The following is a 21,994-nucleotide window of genomic DNA, read 5'->3' on the forward strand; positions in this document are numbered from 1 at the left end:
AACAGGATTTTGGCAGAGTAAATGGAGCAGCAATTGCCTAGCAGAGATGTGGGGGGGTGGGGGGAGAACCATCAATAACTTCCCCTTACAGAGGTGACCAACAAATTGTTCCTGCTGAGTGCAAAATCACTGATTTCCCTTTCTACTAGCTAAGTTGCTTTATCCACTCTGCAGACAGTCTGTTACAGACAGTGGGGCATAATTCCCTCCCGCTTACTACAAGGGTTAGGCAGCAGACTATACTACTTCAACAGAACATAACAGATAGAGAAGAAGAGCATGTTTGTAAGGGCACCTGTCTCAAGGAGGCTCAGCCACAAGGTTTACTGGCTAAGAACTGGATGTAAAATCTCTCAGGAACACCATTGATTTGAACTCATCTCAGATGTCACGGCTTGACAACAAATCCAGCCAACCTGTGATATCACCGCAGTTAGAAACATCCAAGTCACCTTACGTCTGGCAGCTAGGCCAGTCCTATTTCAAACCTCTGATTGCAGAAGAAGGAACAAAGTATTCTAAGAAACAAGCGGAAAGAGTTTGACAGGGTTCTGTTTGGTTTTGGTTTGTTGTTTGTGTTTCTGAAGGGTGTGGACTGTAGAAGAGAGCGGATATGAGGGGTCAAAGCAAAGCACTTTCCTTGAAGCAAGTTTAAAAATAAGCTGAAAAACTTTAAGTGAACTTATTACCAAGAAAAGACACACTAAATTGTTACCCCCGCAGACTGAATTCTTCCATGTGCTACAAAACTCAGCATTTACATAGTGCTTTATAAAACGTTCAGAGTTCTGTACAAACATTAATTGACCCTCACAACATCCCTGTGAGATGGGCAAGTACAATATTTTACAAACAGGTATAATAGGAGGTATTAAGAGGTTAAGACACTTGCCTTGGGACCTTGACCAAGCTGGTGGCAGAGCCAGAGCTCAGGAGTTCCTAACACCCAACCTCTTGCTCAGCTTAGGCAAGTGAATCCACATCCCTGAGTAATGTAGCTAGGCCAACCTAATGCCCGATGTAAACAGTACGAGGTTGATGGATGAATTTATCCACCAATCTAGCTTCCACCTCTCAGGTAGGTGGATTAACTACAGCGAAGGGAGAACAGTGTCTACACTGAAGCACTACAGCAGTTGTGTCACTGTACCAGTTTACATTCTTAGACTATGCTGCCTCATGTCACAAAACAAAGTACACCACAGACAGCAGTTATGCTACGTCCTCACAGACGTGCTTCAACTCTGAGGGACCACAGGGCAGGCTGAATGCCACACGCAGTCAGTCAATCTTTGCCTTCTCTGCCAAGACAGCCAGCATATCAGTTGCAAGATGGATATTTCAGATGCGCACCCTTAACAACTAGGAACTGGACTTCGATCACCAACACAAGTGTTACATGTAGGTTACTGAACATTAACCTGCAGATGGGAATGGCTTTTAGTCACTACTGACTTGGCCCTTATTTGAGGTAAAATATTGTTTCCCCATTACCATTCCCTGAAGTCACCCTGTCTCTTATAGCTTCTCACTTCTGACATCCAGTTTTTCCATTCTGTACTGTCTCATGGAGTTACCAACTTAATGGGGGGGGGGGGGGGAAGAAAAGATGCTAATCATTCTACATGAAATGTTTCTACTGTACATGGGACTTTTGGAGATGGCAAAGAAGTTGTGCTGTTCCTCAATGTCGTCTACTTATATTGTGAACTGGAGAGCTTCTCAAGATAGAAATCTTCTCGGGCAGTCTGCTCTCCCACAATCATGTCAACTATAGGCATGCTTACATGAAAAATATTTGGATACTCACTATAGCAAGAGAGAGACTTTACATGCAATGTTCTATCTCCACATTTTGTATCTGTGCTATTTCCTCAGGGTAAGAGTTAACATTTGTAAAATACCAAATCTCCCCTTGTTTACCTGTAGCCATTGTTGCTCTAATTGATTCAGGTCGTGCTGTAGTTTGCCTCTGTCCTCCTGTGAGTTCATTACCTCTTCAATATTTTTTATCATCCATATATTTTAAGATTAAATTTACATCAAAAGAAAAAAAACAAAGCAGTAGGGCACATTACACAGAAGAGAAAGGTAATTTATATTTACTTGTCAAAAAAATCCTCTAGAACTTGAACAGTATTTTGGTCAGGCTACCTTCAGCAGAAAAGACATTGCTTGAACATATATGGTTTTGGAATGGTGAAGGAGCAGCTCTCTGGACCACCTGGAAGAGATTCACTGACAAGTTTGGGCACCATGGGTCAACAGACCCCACATTGCTTTCTGGCTGAGGGAAAGTTCCCACCCACCTTTTTTTGAACTTGTAACCTCTTCTTTACGATAGGATAGTTTAGACTGTGAAATTATGCTTCAAAAGTAAAAAAAGGTACATTTTATATGCAAATGTATTACTGTCCAATACAATGCGATGTATCCTCATTGTTATTAGATTTACAGGCACTAAGAACAATTCTGTAACATTATGAATCAAAAAACAAACAAACAAGACAGGTTAAAGAAATGAGTTCAGCATACCTTAGTATCATGTCCTTCATTCTGGCTTTCTGACACACGTTTTCGAAGCCAGCATTGCAAATTTGATTTGTGGTAGATTAAGAGCTACAAACACACATAAATAACCAGACCATCCATTGAGGCAAAGTGGCAAATTGTTCCTGAAAAGATCTTTTTCTAATATTATGCTTTTGTATTAATCAGTATACCCAAACCCCTAACTTAAAAGTGTACACTAACCTTATTCAGGAGACCAGAAGTGCACACTAGTCATGCAGTACCCATTGCAACAAAATTAGTTACCATATCAGTTACTAAAAGTGATGACAAGACTCACTGCCCTCTGAAGGGGGGCGGGAGGGGAGAGAGGGTTTCTGGAGATTATTAGGATGAAATCTCTTACCTGTTTTCCATCAAGCGTGTACAGGCGTTTAACTACTCCCGAATCCAGCTTGATGGCATCAGTTATATCAGTAAGAACCTGTTCAAATGAATGTGCGGTCTTCTTATTAAGCAGAATCCGGACTGCTTTACGTGGTTTCACACCACTCCTGATGATGGTGACCAGTTTAGGCCTAATGAAATCCTTATTTTCTCTTGCATCTGAAGGACTTCCTTTGGCAGTGGCAAGAGACGGCACCGTACGGGAAGTGGATGTTGTCTTAACATTCACTGACCAATTTGGGTTTACATTCTTAGTGTACTCCAGTTTTTTGAAAGGTTCTATTGAACCACACACATAGCTCTCCCCTGAAGAGAAAAAAGAAAACGAAAAGGAAAAAAAAAAAGTGTCAGACCAATAAGTCAGACTAATGTAAAAAGACATCTTACACAACTACATCTTACTTTTGACTTGCCCTGTATCAATCATGTCTTTTCTCTCCTCTCCATCCTCTCTGCTAAGAAGCTGCAGACCATAATATAGTCTTGGAAAGATGCACCTTGCCACCTACTCATAGCATTATACCAAGAAACTACATTGACACACTGGATTAAAGCAGCAATTTTCTTATTTGCAGGTTCTTCAGATAGTATTTTAAATATACTTTGAATACTCCATTTCTGCTGTTTATTATAGATATGCAACGATAAGAATTCTCCAGCCCCCAATAGATTCTTCAGAGTGGTCCTCTGATTTCATGTATTCAACAGGATTTTCAGAGGCTCACAGTGCTGTACACAAAACATAGGTCTCACATACTTTTGAAGTAACAGTACACAATAATACTAGGAAAAATAATTGAGAAATAATGATATTTTCCATAAAATAAGGTTCAGAGAATCTCAGAGTTGGAAGGGATCTCAGGAGGTCATCTAGTCCAACCCCCTGCTCAAAGCAGGGCCAATCCCCAATTTTTGGCCCAGATCCCTAAATGGCCCCCTCAAGGATTGAACTCACAACCCTGGGTTTAGCAGGCCAATGCTCAAATCACTGAGCTATTCCTCCCCCCTCATAAAAGCTCAGTACTATGCCCACCCCAGGAAATGAATCCAGGCAGCCTGGGTGAAAACCAGGAATCCTGACCACTAGACTTTATGGGACTCAGCACTTGAACTTAAAATTGTGTTAATTTCATAGTAAATAATCAAAGGCTTATTTTTTAAACAAAGTTAAAACCTTAATTTAACAAATATGGAAATAGTGAATTAAAATGACAGATCTCACAATGTTAAACACTTCTGGCCCAAAAGTTACAAAGCTTAACTACAGTGTTAAAAAATACATTAAGGTCAATGGAAACATTTCCATTAAAATACCATTACAATATTTTCTGTTTAGAATTAAACATTTCCCCTGAAGCACAAACACTGTATCGGTGCATGAGCCAGAACGAATATTGGCTAGTGTCCTCAGTGCTGAAACTGAAGTGCAAGAGGTAAAACCAAGAGAATTCACACCTTATGTAGAGGAGTAGAGAGGCGGGAACAGTAAGACCAGATAAGCAGTAAGACCTGAGGCCTAGGCCAGGATGGATCTGTGTGTTGTCCAACAGGTAACAATGAAAAGTTAAACACTTGTTGAGAAGAGCAAGGTGAAGCCAGTGGAGGGACTCAAAAGGAGGAGGCAACAGCATCAGCAGAACAAATGAAGAAGATAATTTTAAAGGCCATTATGGAGGAAGGTGGATACAATGAGAGTGTCAGAAAGGCCAGCAAGAAGGAGATTACAGTAATCAAAATAAATTTCTTTTAAGGCGGCTGGATTGTCCCTTTAAATTGAACCATAAAATGCCAGGAGGGCAGGAGAAGGGAAACATTTAAATCACATTTTATTCATGATGTGGATTCAAGTTTGCAAGAACATTTAAAATGTCATTGCAAAGCCTACGTGTTAAGAAATGACTGACCAAAAACCCCCCACTTCTGCTACTTTTATAGGAGGCAGAGTTAAGCTCTTCCTTTAATACAAACGTACAAAGCTGGTAGCCTCAGAACAAAAGGGTTTAGCAATTAACTGTAGTAATGATCTAAGAGTGATCAAACAAGACACATTCTCTTTTATCAGTGTCCCAGACCAATATTTTTAGTACTAACTGTTCCATTGTTGCAAGGTCAAATACTATATAAGTGCTCCCTTTTTGTGTAAAACACCTCATCCATAGATTTCAAGAATTTTAAAGTACAGCTATTAATATAATCAAAATTTCTTAAAAGAGTGTTTTTACAGACACATATGCAATAAGTCAATACACGGTGTAGATTGGATTTACTTCTGATCTACAGGAACTGGTGTCAAGGTATTTTAGGCCCTCTTATATTAACAAAGCCACTTATTTCTGAGTATTCACAATCAATAGCAAATAGTGTGTGTCTACTTTGGTTTATTAAAATAGTTTACAGGCTTCTCTGACAGTTACAAGTTTACATTAAGACAGTGTTGTTGCAACACAGCAACTGACTGAGCAGTCACTGAATTAGAGGAATGGGTCTAGAAAAAAAAAAAGTCATATTTTAGAATGCTGTCATATTTCCAAGGGGTAGGCTACCTCCATTCTAGTTTACAGACAAATATCAAGCTGGTTACTTAAATATATTATGTATTGTTACAGCTATTATTACCCCAAGACACAGACCATTAATGTACCGAGCATGCTGGATTTTGCCCCTGTAATAAAGCCGGACTCACCTGGCGGCGCCTCCTGCTGGTTGTCCTCGGAAATTAGCTCGTCAGCCTCTGGAGCGCCCTTTGATGTCTGGTGATCTGCCTTACCGCAGGCCCCAGTCCCTCCCAGGACCCTGTGCCTCCTCCCACTGGGGTGCTGCCCCCTGTCAGTAAACCCCAACAATCCCTGAGGGTCTCCCCTCCCTGCGGAACCCCCACCCACTACCCCCACCTCACCTCAGTCTTGGCTACTGCCAGTCATCACTTAGCCCTGCTCCCTGGGGCAGACTGCAGTGTATCAGCCACTCAACACAGGCGAGGGGGTTTGGACCTGCTGCCTCTGTCTACCCATGGGCTGCCCCCTGGCAACCCCAGTACCTAATAGGCCTTAATCTAGGCTGCGCAGCCTGGGGGTTTCCAGGCCAGAGCTCCCCTGGCCTTTCCCCCTCAGCCCTGCCCCAATCTAGGCATTCCCTCAGGTCCCTGCAGCCAGGCCCTTCCCTCTCTGAACGCAGAGAGAGACTACCTAAGCTTTAGCCTAGCAGCCCCTTTATAGGCCCAGCTGCGGCCATTTCCCCAATAAGCCTAGCTTTTCTTGCCCTCAGCCCTGGCTCTCTCCCAGGGCTGGCTTTTAACCCCCCCCCCCCCCCCAGGGCAGGAGTGGGTAACCACCCTGCTACAGCCCGCTTTTTCCCCAAAAAAGCTTTGGGTAGCCCATTCTGCATGAGCTGCATAACTGGGTCCCTACTGAATAGCACCAGATGAGTGAGCATGTCATACTGCAAACAAGTATTGACTCTTGATTATAGCATTAGTAGCTATTTATAAAACAAAAAACAAAACTAGAGTGAGAAAGCAGTCACTGATTTTGCTGGCTTGTATGCCAGAATTTCCCCAGCAATTTTAGCTACCAGTTTTACTGCAGCATTGCACCAAACAGTGATATCATCCTTCTACTAAGGTACGCTTTTCCTAAAGGGGAACAACCTAGATTTCATCTGGTTCTAAATGCTTATGTAGATTTATATAACTTGCTCTACCTAAACTGGACCATTATTTTAATGGCTTTGTGTCTGTTTTAAAGAGGAGGATGAAGACTAGATACACGTTATTTTTTTAAGTAGTCTTAAAGTTGTGATGCAATAGGGTAAGTTTCCAATAGAGAAGTACAAATATATCATCATTTACCATAGAACAACTACAAGGAAGTCAGTTTGCAACCATGGGAGTCACTCATACATGTTCCCAAAGGTCACTGAATTAAATGTTTAAGAAGTGTTTTGTATTTGTCCTCTCCTAAGTAAACTACACCCTGATTTTATAGTGATGCATATATGTGAGTTTTTAAACACTGAGGCCCCAATTCAGGAAAGCATCCTTATTCATGGAAGCACTTAAGAACATGTTTAGCTTTCCTGAATCAGGACCCTAAGTGGTCAGAAAGTTCAAAGTTAAGACTAATCCTCCAATCTTAATTGCCTTTGTGATAAGAGAAGCCAGTCACAATGCAAAGAACGTCCACCTTGATTTTGTTTCCCATTCTAAAAATTTTTTTCCCCCCTTAGAAGGTAGATTAAAGGTAAATAAAAAGAAACAAAAGCCTTTCCGTGACTAACATGGAGTGCTGGAATTATGTCAGTGCTCAGAGATAGGATCCATAATCCAATGAGGAGATTCAGTATCTCTCTTCTACTCTATACTGGTAGCCACAGAACAAGAGAGTTATTTTAGTTAAGGTTCACTCACACTTGCTATAAGGCAAGTGTAGACATTTACCCATAGTTTAAATAAGAGCCTCAATCCAAAGAAGAGGAAGTCCCTTAAGTTGGGGCTTGGATAAGGATTCAGTCCGAACAAGACTGAAGAGATCTGGAGAAGGAAGAGGAAGGGGGAGACAGAGATCTATGGAACGAATCCGAATTTTCAATTTGGACTTTGTGTCAGACAAAGATCACAATCAGGGGGGTTGTGCTGGAATTTTAGGTGCTTCACCATGTCCAGGTAGCAGCAGTGGCTGGGACACCCATTAATAGCCATAAGGTTGCAGTCACTCTTTCCCCTTTTATGGGGGACAGGGACAGTGGTTGTAATTTGGTAAGGGCCAACAGCAAATGACTACCTGACCCCAGAGCAAAAGAGAAGCAGAGAGGAAATGTGTGCAAGAGAGATGTCTCAGAGGCACAATGTCTCATAGGGACTACTCCAGGGGTTATAAAGCTGAAGTACTATGACTTGCTTAGGATTGTACTTAAAAAGACACAATCTAGCCCTAATCTTACGCCCCGGCTATATGACAACTGAGGGAGCAGTGAAGGAAATTATAGCCATCAGCAAGCATTTGTAGGGTGTCAACACAAAAGAGGGTAAAACTTACATCGATACAAAATTAAGACAGACAGAACTAAAGTAATGAGTAAGCATGCTGAATAACAGGAAAGATATGAGAGACTGTGGAACAGCTTCCCAAGGGAAGTAAATGCACTATGAAATGCTCATTCATCTGTCACTGATCAAGTCTCAACTATAGATTTTACAGTATCAACAGCCACTAAAATAAAGAATGGGGACTTTCCGCTGCTTGAAACATTTGATAGGGAACTGGTAAAATATAACATTAGGATTTAACACTGACTTCCATCCCTACCCCCCCGCCCCGAGATAGGATTAGATGGGTTAAAAAAAAAAAAAAAAAAAAAGTGGGTGATATTTTATGTACAATTTACTTATTGGCTCAATACTACACAAGCTAACACTTGTTACAAATTCTGAGAGTGCTCAACATTTAAACTAATGTGCTGTTATGCTATTCCAAGTACAATAAAAATCTTAATATTCAAAGCCATAGAAGACAGCAATCTTTAAAAAGAAAGAAACTTAGGCCTGGTCTATGCCTGAAGAAAAAGTTACCCATTGGACTGATCTACACTTACATTTGCCAGCAAAGGTAGTTTTTCCAGTGCAGAACTGGTCTTATGTGATGTGCTGTGCTTGTTTTCTTTAAAAGAGCTGGAAAAGATGGCCACAAAGAGGCAAAATGTCTGCTAGGAGGAGGTAGCATTAATTCTTTATGTGAACATTCTAAGAAAAGGAGCAAAGTTGCATTTTAGTGGCCCTTTTGTCTTTTCTAGTATGTTAATATTCTCTTGACTAACGTGTCCATTATCCTGCTCATCAAGCTTCTAACTGAGTGGAGTTAAGGACTAGAGGTAGAGCCTGGTCCTTTTCCTAGCCTGAGATCCTGCAGAGGGTCTTACAGGGGAGCTTCCTGGCCCTTGTGGTTGGACAAGGCCAGAAGAGGGTAAATTAGCTGGTGGCTAAGTTATGTGCATGGGAAAGGCTGATGGTTGCCTGTCATGAAATTGCATGTTCAGCATCTGAGGAATGGGGAGTGGATAGGATTATAGTGGCTGTTAGGGATGGAACCGTTAGCCATCTGTGAAGCCGGCAGGGATTTTGAGGCACGGGTGGCCGTGGCAGCCAAACAAAGTGCTAGTGCCTCCTGGCAGCAGATGCCCAATTGCAAGTATTGATCAACAGATGGTGTGGTTCCAGAATAAAACAGAATTGGAGGTAGATTAATGGAAGACATCTCCTAACAAATATGGGGAATGAGGCTGGATCTCCTAAAGTCTGGTACAGGGAGGAGACAGCTGCCTCTTCCCCGTCCCCTTAGCCCTCATGTGGGGGGAAGGCAATAGAGTCTCAGGATAATTGGGTGAAGGAATGATGGTAGCCCTCCACTAGGTGGAAGGGACTACAAAGAAAGGAGGACATCCAAATATTAAAGGTTGCGGATGCTCAAAGCCCTGATTCCACAAACATTTACACATATGCTTAATTATACTCATGTGTATAGTCCCATTAAAGCCCACAGCACTATCTACAGGCGCTCAGAATGCCACTGCACAGATCACTTTCCTAGCCTGTTGCTTTGGTCATGTCACCCCTCTATCTCAAACATCAGCTATTTGTCTTCACTCTCAAGGCCTTCACAGCTCATCTCTCACTCTCTATTGAAGTGGGAGCTTCTGCTTCCAAGCAGTCCATGATGCCAGCCTCTATTGCCCACTCACCAAACAAGCACCTTCCTTCTTTCTTCCACACTGCTCCCCATGCTTGGGGGGAGCTCCCCAGAACTATGCACAAAGCTACCTCATTACTCTCCTTCCAAACCCTCCTTTGATGTGAGGCCTACCAAAAAGTTTCACAACAGTTAGGACACTTGTGAACTGATACTTCTGTCTCATTGTTTTCTTGTACTCCTCTGTCTCCATCCATCTGTTGGATCTTGTTCTATACTTAGATTATAAAGTCTTTGGGCCAGGGTTGTCCTTTTGTTCCGTGTTGTATAGCGCCTAGCACAATGAGGTCCTGGTGAATGACTAGGGCTTGTAGGCACTATGGGAATACAAATAAAATAAGCACAATCATGGCCATAGAATTCATGGTTTATTTCTTTTTTGTAATTGGACTATTACCACACAAGCTAAGGTTGAGGAATATATAACCCCTGTTTTAAAGTTTTCATGCTAAATCCAATCTATTATTGTTCTTAGTTAAGATGTACAGTAACAGTTCTTAAGGCCAGGAACTGCTAGTCCGCCTTTCTCTTGGGTTTAATTAATATACTCTTATGAATCTCTAGGGTTTATATGGAAAAGCAAGATAAATTAATCATTTGCCAATTCCTGAGAGTTGCATATGGAATAGATAACTTAGTCTTGCCACATCTCTATGATCAGGTAGTCTTTGCAATATGTAGTTTATGGATTCCATTTGTATCAGGAGGAATGAAAAAAAACTATCTTTTGGAACCCAAATCCATGTATAATAAGTCAAGATTCAGAAGCTATTTACAAGATTAGATTTGACAGCAAGAAGTAAATCTGAAAGCCAGTCCTTCATTTGGAAGAGGTGAAAGGAGAAGGGAAGGTAGCAAATTATGGGGACTTTAAAGATCTGCGCACCTTTCCTTAGCAAAACCAAGTGCATTTTCCATATGATAGGCCTTATTGCCAAAGGAATCCGAGTTGAATTTTTCAAAGTAGTCCAGTAGATTTTAATTAATGGAAGAAGCATTTAAGACTCCTGAAGTGGGTTTTTGTTTTTGTTTTTGTTTTGTTTTTGTTTGGGGGGGGGGGGGGATTTCACCTGACTGGAATTAGGCTTCCTGCATACCAACAAAGAACACTGCTGATGCAAAGCAGCCAATTTTCATCCTATTTGTTCCTTCAGGACTACCTCCCACACAGCTCCGTTATAGCCACATCCTTACCACCAAAGCGTCTCTCTCCAGAGCCTGTCAACACCTCTCATGAGTCATCCTAGGAAAACAGACAAAGTCCTCCCTCGCCCTACTCCTACGGGAAGGATGCAGCATTCTCCTCAGTGGAGAGGGAAGAATGAGAAAAGAACGAACCCTGAATTTCAGAATGAACCATCTCTAGTTACAGGGTTTGCACGTAAGGGCATGTCTACATTTACAGTGCAGCAGTGGCACAGCTGTACTGATGCAGTTGTGTTGCTGCAGTGCATGTGGTGAAGACGCTCTATGCAGACAGGCAAGAGCCCTCCCATCAGCTTAAAAAAAACAACACCAACCCACCTCTCACAAGTGTCAGAAGCTCGGGTCAGTGGAAGAAGCTCCCACCAACCTAGCACTGTGCACACTAGCACTTATTCCAGCTTAATTTATGTTGCTCAACGGGGTGGAATATTCACACCCCTGAGTGATGTAAGTTTTGCCAACATAAGTGGCAGTGTAGACATAGCCTCAGAAAGTCTCATCAAAAAATGTATCATCATCAAAAAGAAAGGAAGATATCCCAGTGAGAAAGATCTCATGAAGTTAGTACATATAGTGAGAGTGCATTAGTCTAATCATAAACACAAAGCAACACTTGACATTTTAACAGCCTGAACAGGAATGTAAATGGGGAGCTAGCAAAGCCAAGTGATTTTCCAGCTCTTTAAACAAAAAGCAGCAGCTGCAAGCTAATTATTGCTGTTATAAACTAGCAAAGTCTGTTATATTTAAAAAGAAAAAAAGAGGTTTAAATAAAAAAAAAAAAACCCTCATTCCATTAACAGCCAGTGGGTGAATCTGTATTCTGCACTGTTTTGATTGGCTTGTAAATCTCCAAAGGATTCCATTTTGCAGTTTAATAGAAGTATGTACACACAGCACCAGATCTCCAGAACAGACCAACTCTTTTTGGGTGGAGTAAGCACATAATTTTAATTATGCACAAAGATTTACTCCTTTCAGTCCTACAACTGGCACATAGAAATAGGAATATACACTTTAGATTTGAGCATTACACCAACACTGGGGGGAGGGGCAGGCACAGGAAGAGAAGACATTTGGTTTGTCTGCCCCAAATATTCTTTTTTTTCCTTCTTCTCTCCCTCCCCCCCCCAATAATAAACAACATATACATTATTTCACAGGTTGGCAATAACTGATAAATTACTAGACAAGCACATCAGCTGATCAGGTTAACATTTGCAAGGTAATTTGATTTTAATATACCCTCTGCATCATGTTCTCTGTCCTTGATAGCTGGCTTTTGCACAGGTTTTAGCTGCCAGACAGTTACCATTTATATTAGGGACATTTGCTTCCTGGTGAAGAGCTCAATTAATTATTTAAAGGAAAGAGAAGCATGGTCCTGGAATGGATAGCAATGGCTATTTCTTTCATCATCCTCCTGGCAGTTACACTCCCCCCAAGATAATATAAATACTGCACAGGTCTACTATTGTCCAATCTGAAACACTGAAACCAAAGTTATGGGCTTGAACCTGCAATCCCTTACTTATGAGAGCAGTCCCACCGACACTCAAGCACCTTTACACCGTCTTTCATTCTGCCTCCTACGCAGGGAGGAGCTCTGTAAAAAATTCCTCCTTCATCACTTTGTCCTCTTTCAAACCCTTCCTTAAGGCCTCTCTGCTGTGATGCCTTCAAAAACCTCTTGATAACAGCTAAGTATGGTGTGTGCCGAGATTGCTTTGTTATGCCAAATACATTGTTTATTAGGATCTTCTTTCCCTCCCCATATTAGTTTTTCTCCACCTGTTCCCCTCTCATCATCATATGCTAAAATGGTTAGTTCTGTGTCACAAGGACATTTAAAAAAAAAACCACACACAAGTGCGGGGTACAGCATTTAGTACCTCATTGGGGCCTCTAGTCATTGTAGCAATACAAATAAATACCTCCTTAAATCAATGGGACTACTCACATTAGTAAGGGTTAATAGATCAGGACCAAATTTGCAGGGTTACTCAAGGTATTTTTGTTTAAGGGTAGAATAGTACTTAAAAAAAAAAAATCTGGAGGACTCTTCTTCCCTTCTACCCACATAGTTACCTTTAAGTTTTGCTAAAATACATGCACACAGTTAAGGCCACGGGCTGGGCTGACAGCAGGTCTCATGTCTGGGGATTAAATTACGTTTTATCCTTTCCTCTGTAAAGCTAGTACACTCCAGAACTACAACTAGAGCTCCATTCCACTTGACTAGATGCCAGGTAGACTGTTTCTTTATTCTACTCTAAGAACTGCTCTCTCTGTATGGAGAAAGAAGCCAAAGGCAAACCAGCAGGTATCTTGAAGACAGTGTACTGCACTCAAGGCGAGGGAGCCCTGATTTAGAAGAAGACTCTGAATTTGGAGCTCCCTAGCACTAGGGAACAACGTGTATTCCACTGGTGATGGGTTTGATATCACCATTGCATTGTAGGGAGAAATAAAATGGTTCAGACAATGGGCCCTGACTGAGCTGAAGAGTGATATCAGCCTTTATCATAGAGCCTACTTTTACTTCTGTTAAGTAACTGGAGTTACTCTCCACTCACATAAGGCAAGACATTTATTAGAGAGGAACAACTAGAGGTCTTTACTATGAAGTGATATAAATTCTTTAAACCCCATCAGTACTGGCCTTTAGTATCACTGAGGACATCTGCTGTTGTAACAAGTAGATAAATAAGGGTACCATTGGCTTGATCTAGTTTAGTTTACAACCTTTCTGCAAGATTTTAACATGCAATTAGGAACTGTCAAAATAAGAGCGCTCTGAAATTTAGGAGGGTTACCATGGAAGGAGGAGAAAGTGAAAGGTCACCACTTTCAGAAAGGAATATAGAACCCATGGTCCTGAAAGGAGACAAATAGCTTCCTCTTTAAGTGCAAGTGGACAGTAATGCTTTTCAAGCTATGTTTGAGATGTACGTTCTCACCCATGAGAAAAGAAAAGCCTATGTGATAATCTGAGTCACAATACTATGTACTCCTCATATTTGTGGAAAGTTTGTCATAAAGAAGCTCACAACATATTTGAAATATTAGGCATGCATTGATGCAAATATAACAGTGGTAAAGTAAAGTAGTGATACAGACAGGAACTTTACACCCTGCCTTTCTTAAATATTCACCTTCCACTAGCTGGTCCAAGGTGGAAATCTTCTTGGCACCATCAATGGTGTAGATTGTTCTCACGCCCTGGGGCAGATTCACATTATCAGACAGAGTTCGGGTCAGATCAGCCAACAGGGCCTCAAAAGATCTAAACCGGTCGGGGGAGATGGCATAGACAATCCCTTTGAAATACCGGTCTCCATTGCGATAGAAACGAACTTTCTTGGCTTTTTTCTCAGAACTGAGGGTTTGTAGAGTGCGGGTTCGGTAAAAGCTGCAGTGGGCACTGTGGGTAGGGCTAGGCAGACCATTTACCCGTGACCCTCTGCCATATCGCTGTGCTTTATCACGCTCATCAAAGTGTTCCAGCTCCATGTCTCTTCCAAAGGACATCTTTGATGGTAAATCTGGGATGAGAAAGAGAATGAATTCAATGGATAAAGTATTTTTATAACTCCAGTTAGAACTCATAAGAATTCAGTGTACAAATAAAACACTATAGGAGGCTCTCCTGTAGAGTGATCAAGGTTAATCAATTAAACCCGCTACATTTTTTTTAAAAACCATAACCATACAGCACATGGAAAAAACTTGTTCACCAAAAAGTAGACTGTGTAACCTAGTTGCCATCTTTATACTATACCAAGAAGCAAACCATCAGCACCACACAAAAAAAAAGCGTTTGATCAAAAATTAAGGAGACACACAATGCCTATGTGACATTAATATATGGTACAAAGTTCAGCTGCTCTTCTTCCCAGTAGCTCAACTGGTTTTCGCTAGTCTTGCACCCAAGTGAAGCTTCCAATCCTCTTAAAAGTGACAACCAAACTACTCATGCTCTCAGCATTGCTCATTCCAAGTCTGACCACAAAAAAGTTGCCACTTAGTGGATTATATTTACTGCCAGCCAGTGTGACACAACCAATTAAGGACATTTCAGAGGAAGCAGTCATGTAGGTTAGCAACAGAAATTAGGACTATTAATACAAGTGAGTTGACTGTGATGACTTTTTCATTTATGAAAAAGTCTCACTCCAGACAGCCATTACATCTCACCTCACCCCACGTTCTACACTAGACTGATTGGAGTTAACACCCCTCCCAAACCTTTAGCACACTGTGAACAGGTGGAGGTACTCAATGACCACAGAACAGACAGACATGGTTAGCAGGAGCTCCTGAAACTAATATCGTCCACTAGCAAACCACCTTTCAGAATATACAAATAAAAGAGTAAAGCAGTAAATATCCTTAACCCAGTGCTAAGAATTTGTCATCCCTGATCGTTTTTCCTGGTGAAAAATCTGTAACGCCAACTGGAATAAATCACTAACTGACTGATGACTTCAGAAACACTGAATGAATTAGCAACTGATACCAAACACCTGAGACAACCACAAATAAGGCTCCAAGATGACTGGGTTCTTAATTGAATGATTCCAACTTTTTAATATAGCACACACCTTGAAGATCTTAGCCATTTTATTTATATGTAAGGGAATGTGTAGCACTCACTTCCCTTTTTCAAGGTGTGTATGTATATATGTGTGTGTATATATATATATATATATTTAAAAAACAAAAATCCTGAACTAATCTTGTTAAAAACATATGTTACTACAACTGTTATGTCAGTTTTCATCTCTATATAAATAAATCCTTCGATTTTGTTTGGTTTATTATTTTAAACAGACTAGTCTCATTTTGTTTTAAGAGCCACCCTAGACTTGTAGTAAAAGTTTGTCTGCAGAACACAAAGCAAAGCACAATACATTTATTTATAGCACAGATTCACAGACCTAATTTAGAAGGGTGCTCTGTCATGGATTTCCAATAAAAAGGAAAAAAACACAAGATAGAAAGCACCAGTTTCATTACCACTAATCATTAAATGACAGTTACAAAACAAATCAACAACAGAGAAATAGTTCAATGTGACAGAGAGATCGACCTATACCATTTTGTTTATACCGGTATATGTTAAAGTGAATAGTGTGCCCCAGTGCCCAACTCTCAAGTATGTGAGTAGTCCCTCCCAAATTCATAGGACTATTCATATGCTTAAACTAAACATGTACCAAAACCAATGCAAGATCAGGGTCCTTGTGGAGGTTATTTATTCGAATTTGGTTAGAGCTGGACTCATTTTATTATCCAAACATGGGATCCTGGTTATATTTACATACTTTGCCTTGCATCTGCATATGAAGATTTGCTGTACTACAAAAAACACCCTTCCTCCCCACACTCACACACTATGGAAAACACCTTTCTAGACCAGTCCCTCTGCCCCCACACTGACAAAACTTCATTCAAAGAACAGAAAAGTTCTCTCTGGACCAGCACTTCACTGTCACCCCATTATACTGAGAATGATAAAAGTTTACATTATTTAAAGGGGCACTGTCAGGTCAATATAGACCCAAGATTAACAGCCATGTCTTGATGTGCGGGGAGGGGGGTTTTAAGTTATTATTCCAGTAAAAGCCATTTATTGGGATTTAAACATCCCCTTACAGAACTCATCAGTTTCACTTCCAAAGTGTGGTCTTTGTGTTGGAAGAACAAAAAAACAACCAAAAAACCCCCCCAACGTCTACTGTGGTTTCATTGTCCATACCAAGTCAAATTAAAGAAAAAAACCATACACACACTCCCCTTCCCTGTAAAAGAAACATCACAAAATTTTCATTTTTAGTAATCTCGAGTCTCAGTGGATAGTATGAGGAATGATCCATAATTTCACAAATGATTTTTGCCTCAAATTAAACCCATTTAAAAGGGAAATAAGATTCTCCCTAGAACAATGTGCTCCTGCCATTCACACTCCAATGTGTTCACATCAGAAGGCCAAACTAAGACAATGAAATTATAGACAATTAATTGGCTTGATCAGATGTTACTATATAAAAGGCACAGGCCCCACAGTTCATACCACATGCATGTGTTAAAGGCAGATTGTGTGTGTAGGTGTGAGTGGGTGATTACATAAAACAATCACTCAGACCCAAATGCACACACCGACACAATAAAGATTACTGAATAAAGGCTGAAACAGAGTGGATTTTCTAATGATTTCCTCGATTCAATCTGATGTAGGTCATAATGGTTTCAAAAAAGATGTATTCTTCTGAGGTGACACAAAACGTGTCTGAAATGCAACTAAGCCAGCTGAACCCTCTATTCATGAGCCATATTGTGCCATCAGTTTTTAAACAGGAAGCTCTGCTTAAAAAACTGATGGCATGATTTGGCCCCGTGGTAAGAGAGAAAAATACATTTTCCATAACGGTCTACACGTTTTCAACACTGCAGGTATAATTACATAATTGGCTTCTCCAAAATCAGAGAGAAAAATCGCCAGCGCTAAGCAGCAAGGTGCACTATAAATGAACAAAATGGAATTTAAAAGCAGAATATAGAGTCGGTGAATACTTAGTCACCTCTTAAAAAGAGAGGGGGAGAGAGAGAGAGAAAAAAGTAGAGCATGCCCGTCATATAGCAGGTTTGCTCCACAGCGGAATCTGCCACCCAATGTCAGACCATTTCTCAAACAGAGAGAGGATCCTCCTCACAACCTCTGCCACACACCCAAAAAAAAAGGGGGGGGGGGCGGCGAAGTACGCAGCACCAGCTACAGCAAGGGAAAGCGGGGGTAACGTAGAGCTTAGCCACCATCCTACAGCCGAAGATTCAGCTACCCCCGAAATCAGAGACCCAGACAAAAGGGGCAGGTGCACCCACGCAGTCGGGTGGCCAGAAAGGTACATTGCAGCGGTCCGGGACAAGCCCGGCGAGGCTCACCCCAGCACGCGCCGGAATGGAAAGGGCAAGAGGAACTGTCTGTGGCTTGGTAGATCAAAACACTTACCTATTTCGGGGGGGGAGGGGGGACTGGAAGCGCCTTTGCCCCCAACCTAAGTAGGTGGGTTGGTTGTGAAGGGGGTGCCGGGTTTCCGCGGAAAGAGCTCAGCTCAACAGTCCCCCCCCCGACCCTGCTTTGATGGCAAGCGTGGCCGCGAGGAGCGGCTTGGGCGCCTTTTGTTATGTGTCTTCTGGCCCCCCCCCGGCTGGCCGGTGCTGCGGGTGAGGCTGGGCTGCAGCTGCTTCGCCTTTCTTCTCCTGTCTGCGGCTGATCGCGGCGATTTGCATTAGCCCGTCCCTCCCTGGGATGCTGCTCCTCGCACCAGCCTCTCGCCGGCTCTCTCTCCAGAGGGCGGCGCCGCCACGGCCTCCCTCCCGGCGCCGGGGGGGATAATGGGCTCAGCCGCTCCGGGCTACCTCCCCGCACCGCCTACCCCGCCGGGCTCTTCTCCTCTGCCCGCCTTGGCGCCCTGCCCTCCTGCCTAGCTGGGGCGGAGGAGAAAGGGGCGCTGCTGCTCTTGCTTAGTGCCTCTCGTGTGAATCCGAAACGGAGTGCGCGGGGGGGGGGGGCAGTCAGTCAAAACGTGAAGCGGCCCCAGCCCCGTTATTTTCCACTGCCCCACACATCCCTGTCAGTGCCCGGCACGGGTCAGGGGCAGCTGCTGTGGTGCATGCGCCACTGCGCTGAGCTGAAGCGGGATGCATGCCCGCGGTCTGCTGCGCATCACTGTCTGCTGTGGCAAACTATAGGCGAGCTGGCTAAGCATGTCCCCAACCTTCAACCCAGTCATGCCTTGGGTGTGCGCGGTGCTGGCTGGCATGTTAACTGTCAGCTCTCTCTTAGTGCATGTCTGTGCATTATGGAAATATCCTACCCTATTGCCTGTGAAAAGGTTCCCTTCACCCTTTCCCACCCCACCTTATGTATGAGCACAGCACAAGACAGATCCTAGGATATTTACCTCAAGGCTCATCTACACTATGGCTGAGATTTTCAGATTTCCAAGCCAAATCTCCTTCAAGTTACTGGGAATTGGGCATGCAAATTCCCTGGGTAGCTTTGAAAAATCGCAGTCTACATATTTAACCCGGCCAGTGCAGGGTTGTCTGGCACAGTTAGGAACAGGCTGTATTGAAAAACAGTGTTTGGTTTGTAGAGTGGTCAGTGTTACAGGGCTAGCTGCACCTCTGTCCCTGTCTGGTCTCTAAGTGCACCCCTGTCAGGTGGGAGACCTCATATCTTTACCACTCCTCAGAGTAGATGAATTGCAAAATTCCACCTAGACTGGGTCTTGTGCTGTGGTACCCAGAGTGTAAGCCATTCTTGCCTAGCAAATCCAGGTAAATATGGTCACCCGCCGTTGTTCCCTGTGGGAGTCTGACCAGTAGTAAATATAGTGATCAGTCAGCCTTCTTAAACCAACATATTGTTTATCTTGCAGTAAGAGGGACTTGCCTGCGGAGGCAGGGCTGGGAGCTGCCCTACAAAGGTAGGAGGCAGCCCCAGCTGAGTAGGGGCTGGAGCGGGTGATGACCTGGTACCTCCCCCACTTGCAGTAAGCGGACTTTGGGTGTCCGGGCAGTAGATGTGACCGGATACTGTCAGGTGCCCTTTTCGACGGGAATTTCCAGTTACAAACTGGGCACATGGCTGCCACCCCCCCCACACACTCTCTTGAGAGAAAGTCCCTTTTGCCCTGTTATACTTCTGTGATTCTTCTGCATTCTCAGGCTTTGGCCCTTCTGGTCAAATCCAATCCTGTAGGCTCAGCTGGAGATCAAGCCACTTGTTTTGGTATTGTCCCATAACAACTCTCAAGTGTTTGCTGACATGGCTATACTGAACCATTCTTTTTCTTCCTGCCTGTTTTCCCAGACAGTTGTCTTTTGAATTAACCCCAGTATAGTCAGTCAACAGCCCAATAACCAGGTCAACAAATATACAGTACTAATACTGTACATTTTACAGAACAGCTCAAAATCTGTCATAATCAGTAAAACATGATTTTCCTAACATTTTTTATAGTTATTAGGGTGGTTGATTAATTGCAGTTACTCATGTGATTAACTCAAAAAATTAATCCTGATTAAAAAAATTAATCGTGATTAATTGCACTGTTAATAGTATACCAATTGAAATTTATTAAATATTTTGAATGTTTTTCTACATTTTCAAATATATCGATTTCCATTATAACACAGAATACAAAGTGTGCAGTGCTCACTTTATATTTTTTATTACAAATAAAAGATATTTGCACAAATAAACAAAAGAGAGTATTTTTTCACTTCACCTCATACAAATACTGTAGTGCAATCTCTTTATCATGAAAGTGCAACTAACATATGTAGGGGGGTTTTTTTGTTACACAACTGCATTCAAAAACAAAACAATGTAAAACTTTAGAGCCTACAAGTCCATTCAGTCCTATTTCTTGTTCAGCCAATCACTAAGACAAACAAGTTTGTTTACATTTACGGGATTTAATGCTGCCCACTTCTTAATTACAATTGTGATGGGTTTGGTCACAAAAATTGCCTCAAGACTGTCACTAGATGTGCTGGGATATCACTGAGAACAAACCCCCCTGCCAGAGAAGGCTTGCCTCCACTCCCATCTTGCTGAGCTAGACACTCCAGCCGGCTACAGCACAGACCAAGAGGTTGGGCCATGCCCCCCTGCAGTTCACAAAAACTAAGATTCCCTTAGTCCAGGGGCTTCTCAGTTAACAGGGACTTTCCCAGCACCCGGTATTCAGTCTTTCTGGAAGACTAAACCCCAAATGAATCCATTTTACTCTGTATAAAGCTTATATAGGGTAAACTGATAAATTGTCTGCCCTCTATAACACTGATAGAGAGATATGTACAGCTGTTTGCTCCTCCGTATTAATTACTTACTCTGGATTAATTAATAAATAAGAAAAAGTCATTTTATTAAATATAAAAAGTAGGATTTAAGTGTTTCCAAGTAATAACAGACAGAACAAAGTAAAATAAAACAAAATACGCAAGTTACCAAGCAAAATAAAACAAAATACGCAAGTCTAAGCATAATACAGTAGGAAACTGAATACAGGTAAATCTCACCCTCAGAGATGTCCCAATAAGCTTCTTTCACAGACTAGTCTCCTTCCTAGTCTGGATCCAATCCTTTTCAGACCAACATTGTGGTTTATGACCTGGGTCCAGCAATCACTCACACCCCTGTAGTTACAGTCCTTTGTCCCTGTTTCTTTCAGGCTTCTCTTTGGGGTAGAGAGGCCATCTCTTGAGCCAGCTGAAGACAAAATGGAGGGGCTTCCAGGGCCTTTTATATTCTCTCTCTTGTGGGCGGAAACCCTTTTGTTATTCTGTGCAAAATCACAGCAACAAGATGGAGATTGTAGCCACCTGGGCAAGTCATATATCCATGAATGATTCAGCTTTTTGCAGGCCGACACCATTGTTTACATGTTAGTTTGAACGTTCCCAAGAAAGCTCAGATGTGGACTGGCATCTCCAAAAGTCCATTGTCAGTTAAGTGTTTCTTGATTGGGCACTTACTCAGAATAGTCCTTTCGCAAGAAGCTGACCAAATGCTTCACTGATGCTACTTAGAATCAAACACATTGAGATACAAGGACATTGCCAATATTCATAATTTCAAATACAAAATGATACACACATACAGAGAGCATAATCATAACTCGCAAATGGTAACCTTTCCATAGACACCTTACTTGACCTCCTTTGTACAAGATTTTGTGCAACCATAGGACCTTGGTTGCAACAATGATCTATACAGTCACAGTTTATGTCAATAACGTCACAACAGTGTCACCTGAAAGTAAGAACAGGCGTTTTCATGGTACTGTTGTAGCTGGCGTCGCAAGATATTTATGTGCCAGAGGCGCTAAAGATTCATATGCCTTTTCATGCTTCAGCCACCATTCCAGAGGACATGCTTCCATGCCAATGACGCTTGTTAAAAAAATGTGTTAATTAAATTTGTGACTGAAGGTCTTGTGGGAGAATTGTATGTCTCCTGCTCTGTTTTACCGCATTCTGCCATATATTTCATATTATAGCAGTCTCGGATGATG

At 42.1% G+C, this 21,994-nt stretch overlaps 1 protein-coding gene across 6 annotated transcripts in view; it reads right to left on the reverse strand.

Annotated features, from left to right (window-relative positions):
* Positions 1-18,667, reverse strand: part of DCLK1 (doublecortin like kinase 1) — a 332,990-nt gene extending 314,323 nt beyond the window's left edge. Inside the window, exons 1-3 of one of the 6 annotated variants that reach the window (XM_037892346.2) lie at positions 17,917-18,667; positions 14,060-14,449; positions 2,918-3,264 (exon numbers count right to left, since the gene is read on the reverse strand). In XM_037892346.2, the coding sequence (XP_037748274.1) occupies positions 2,918-3,264; positions 14,060-14,435 (723 nt within the window). In that variant the 5' untranslated portion in view covers positions 14,436-14,449; positions 17,917-18,667. Of the gene's footprint in view, positions 1-2,917; positions 3,265-14,059; positions 14,450-14,749; positions 14,885-14,946; positions 14,980-15,301; positions 15,327-17,916 lie in introns of those variants that run through there. The other 5 variants (XM_043531863.1, XM_043531859.1, XM_043531855.1 and 2 more) reach the window with 5 other exon arrangements.
* Between the last annotated feature and the right edge of the window lie 3,327 nt (positions 18,668-21,994).

This window comes from Chelonia mydas, chromosome 1, assembly GCF_015237465.2.
Source record: "Chelonia mydas isolate rCheMyd1 chromosome 1, rCheMyd1.pri.v2, whole genome shotgun sequence".
In the NCBI taxonomy this organism is placed as follows: Eukaryota; Metazoa; Chordata; order Testudines; family Cheloniidae; genus Chelonia; species Chelonia mydas.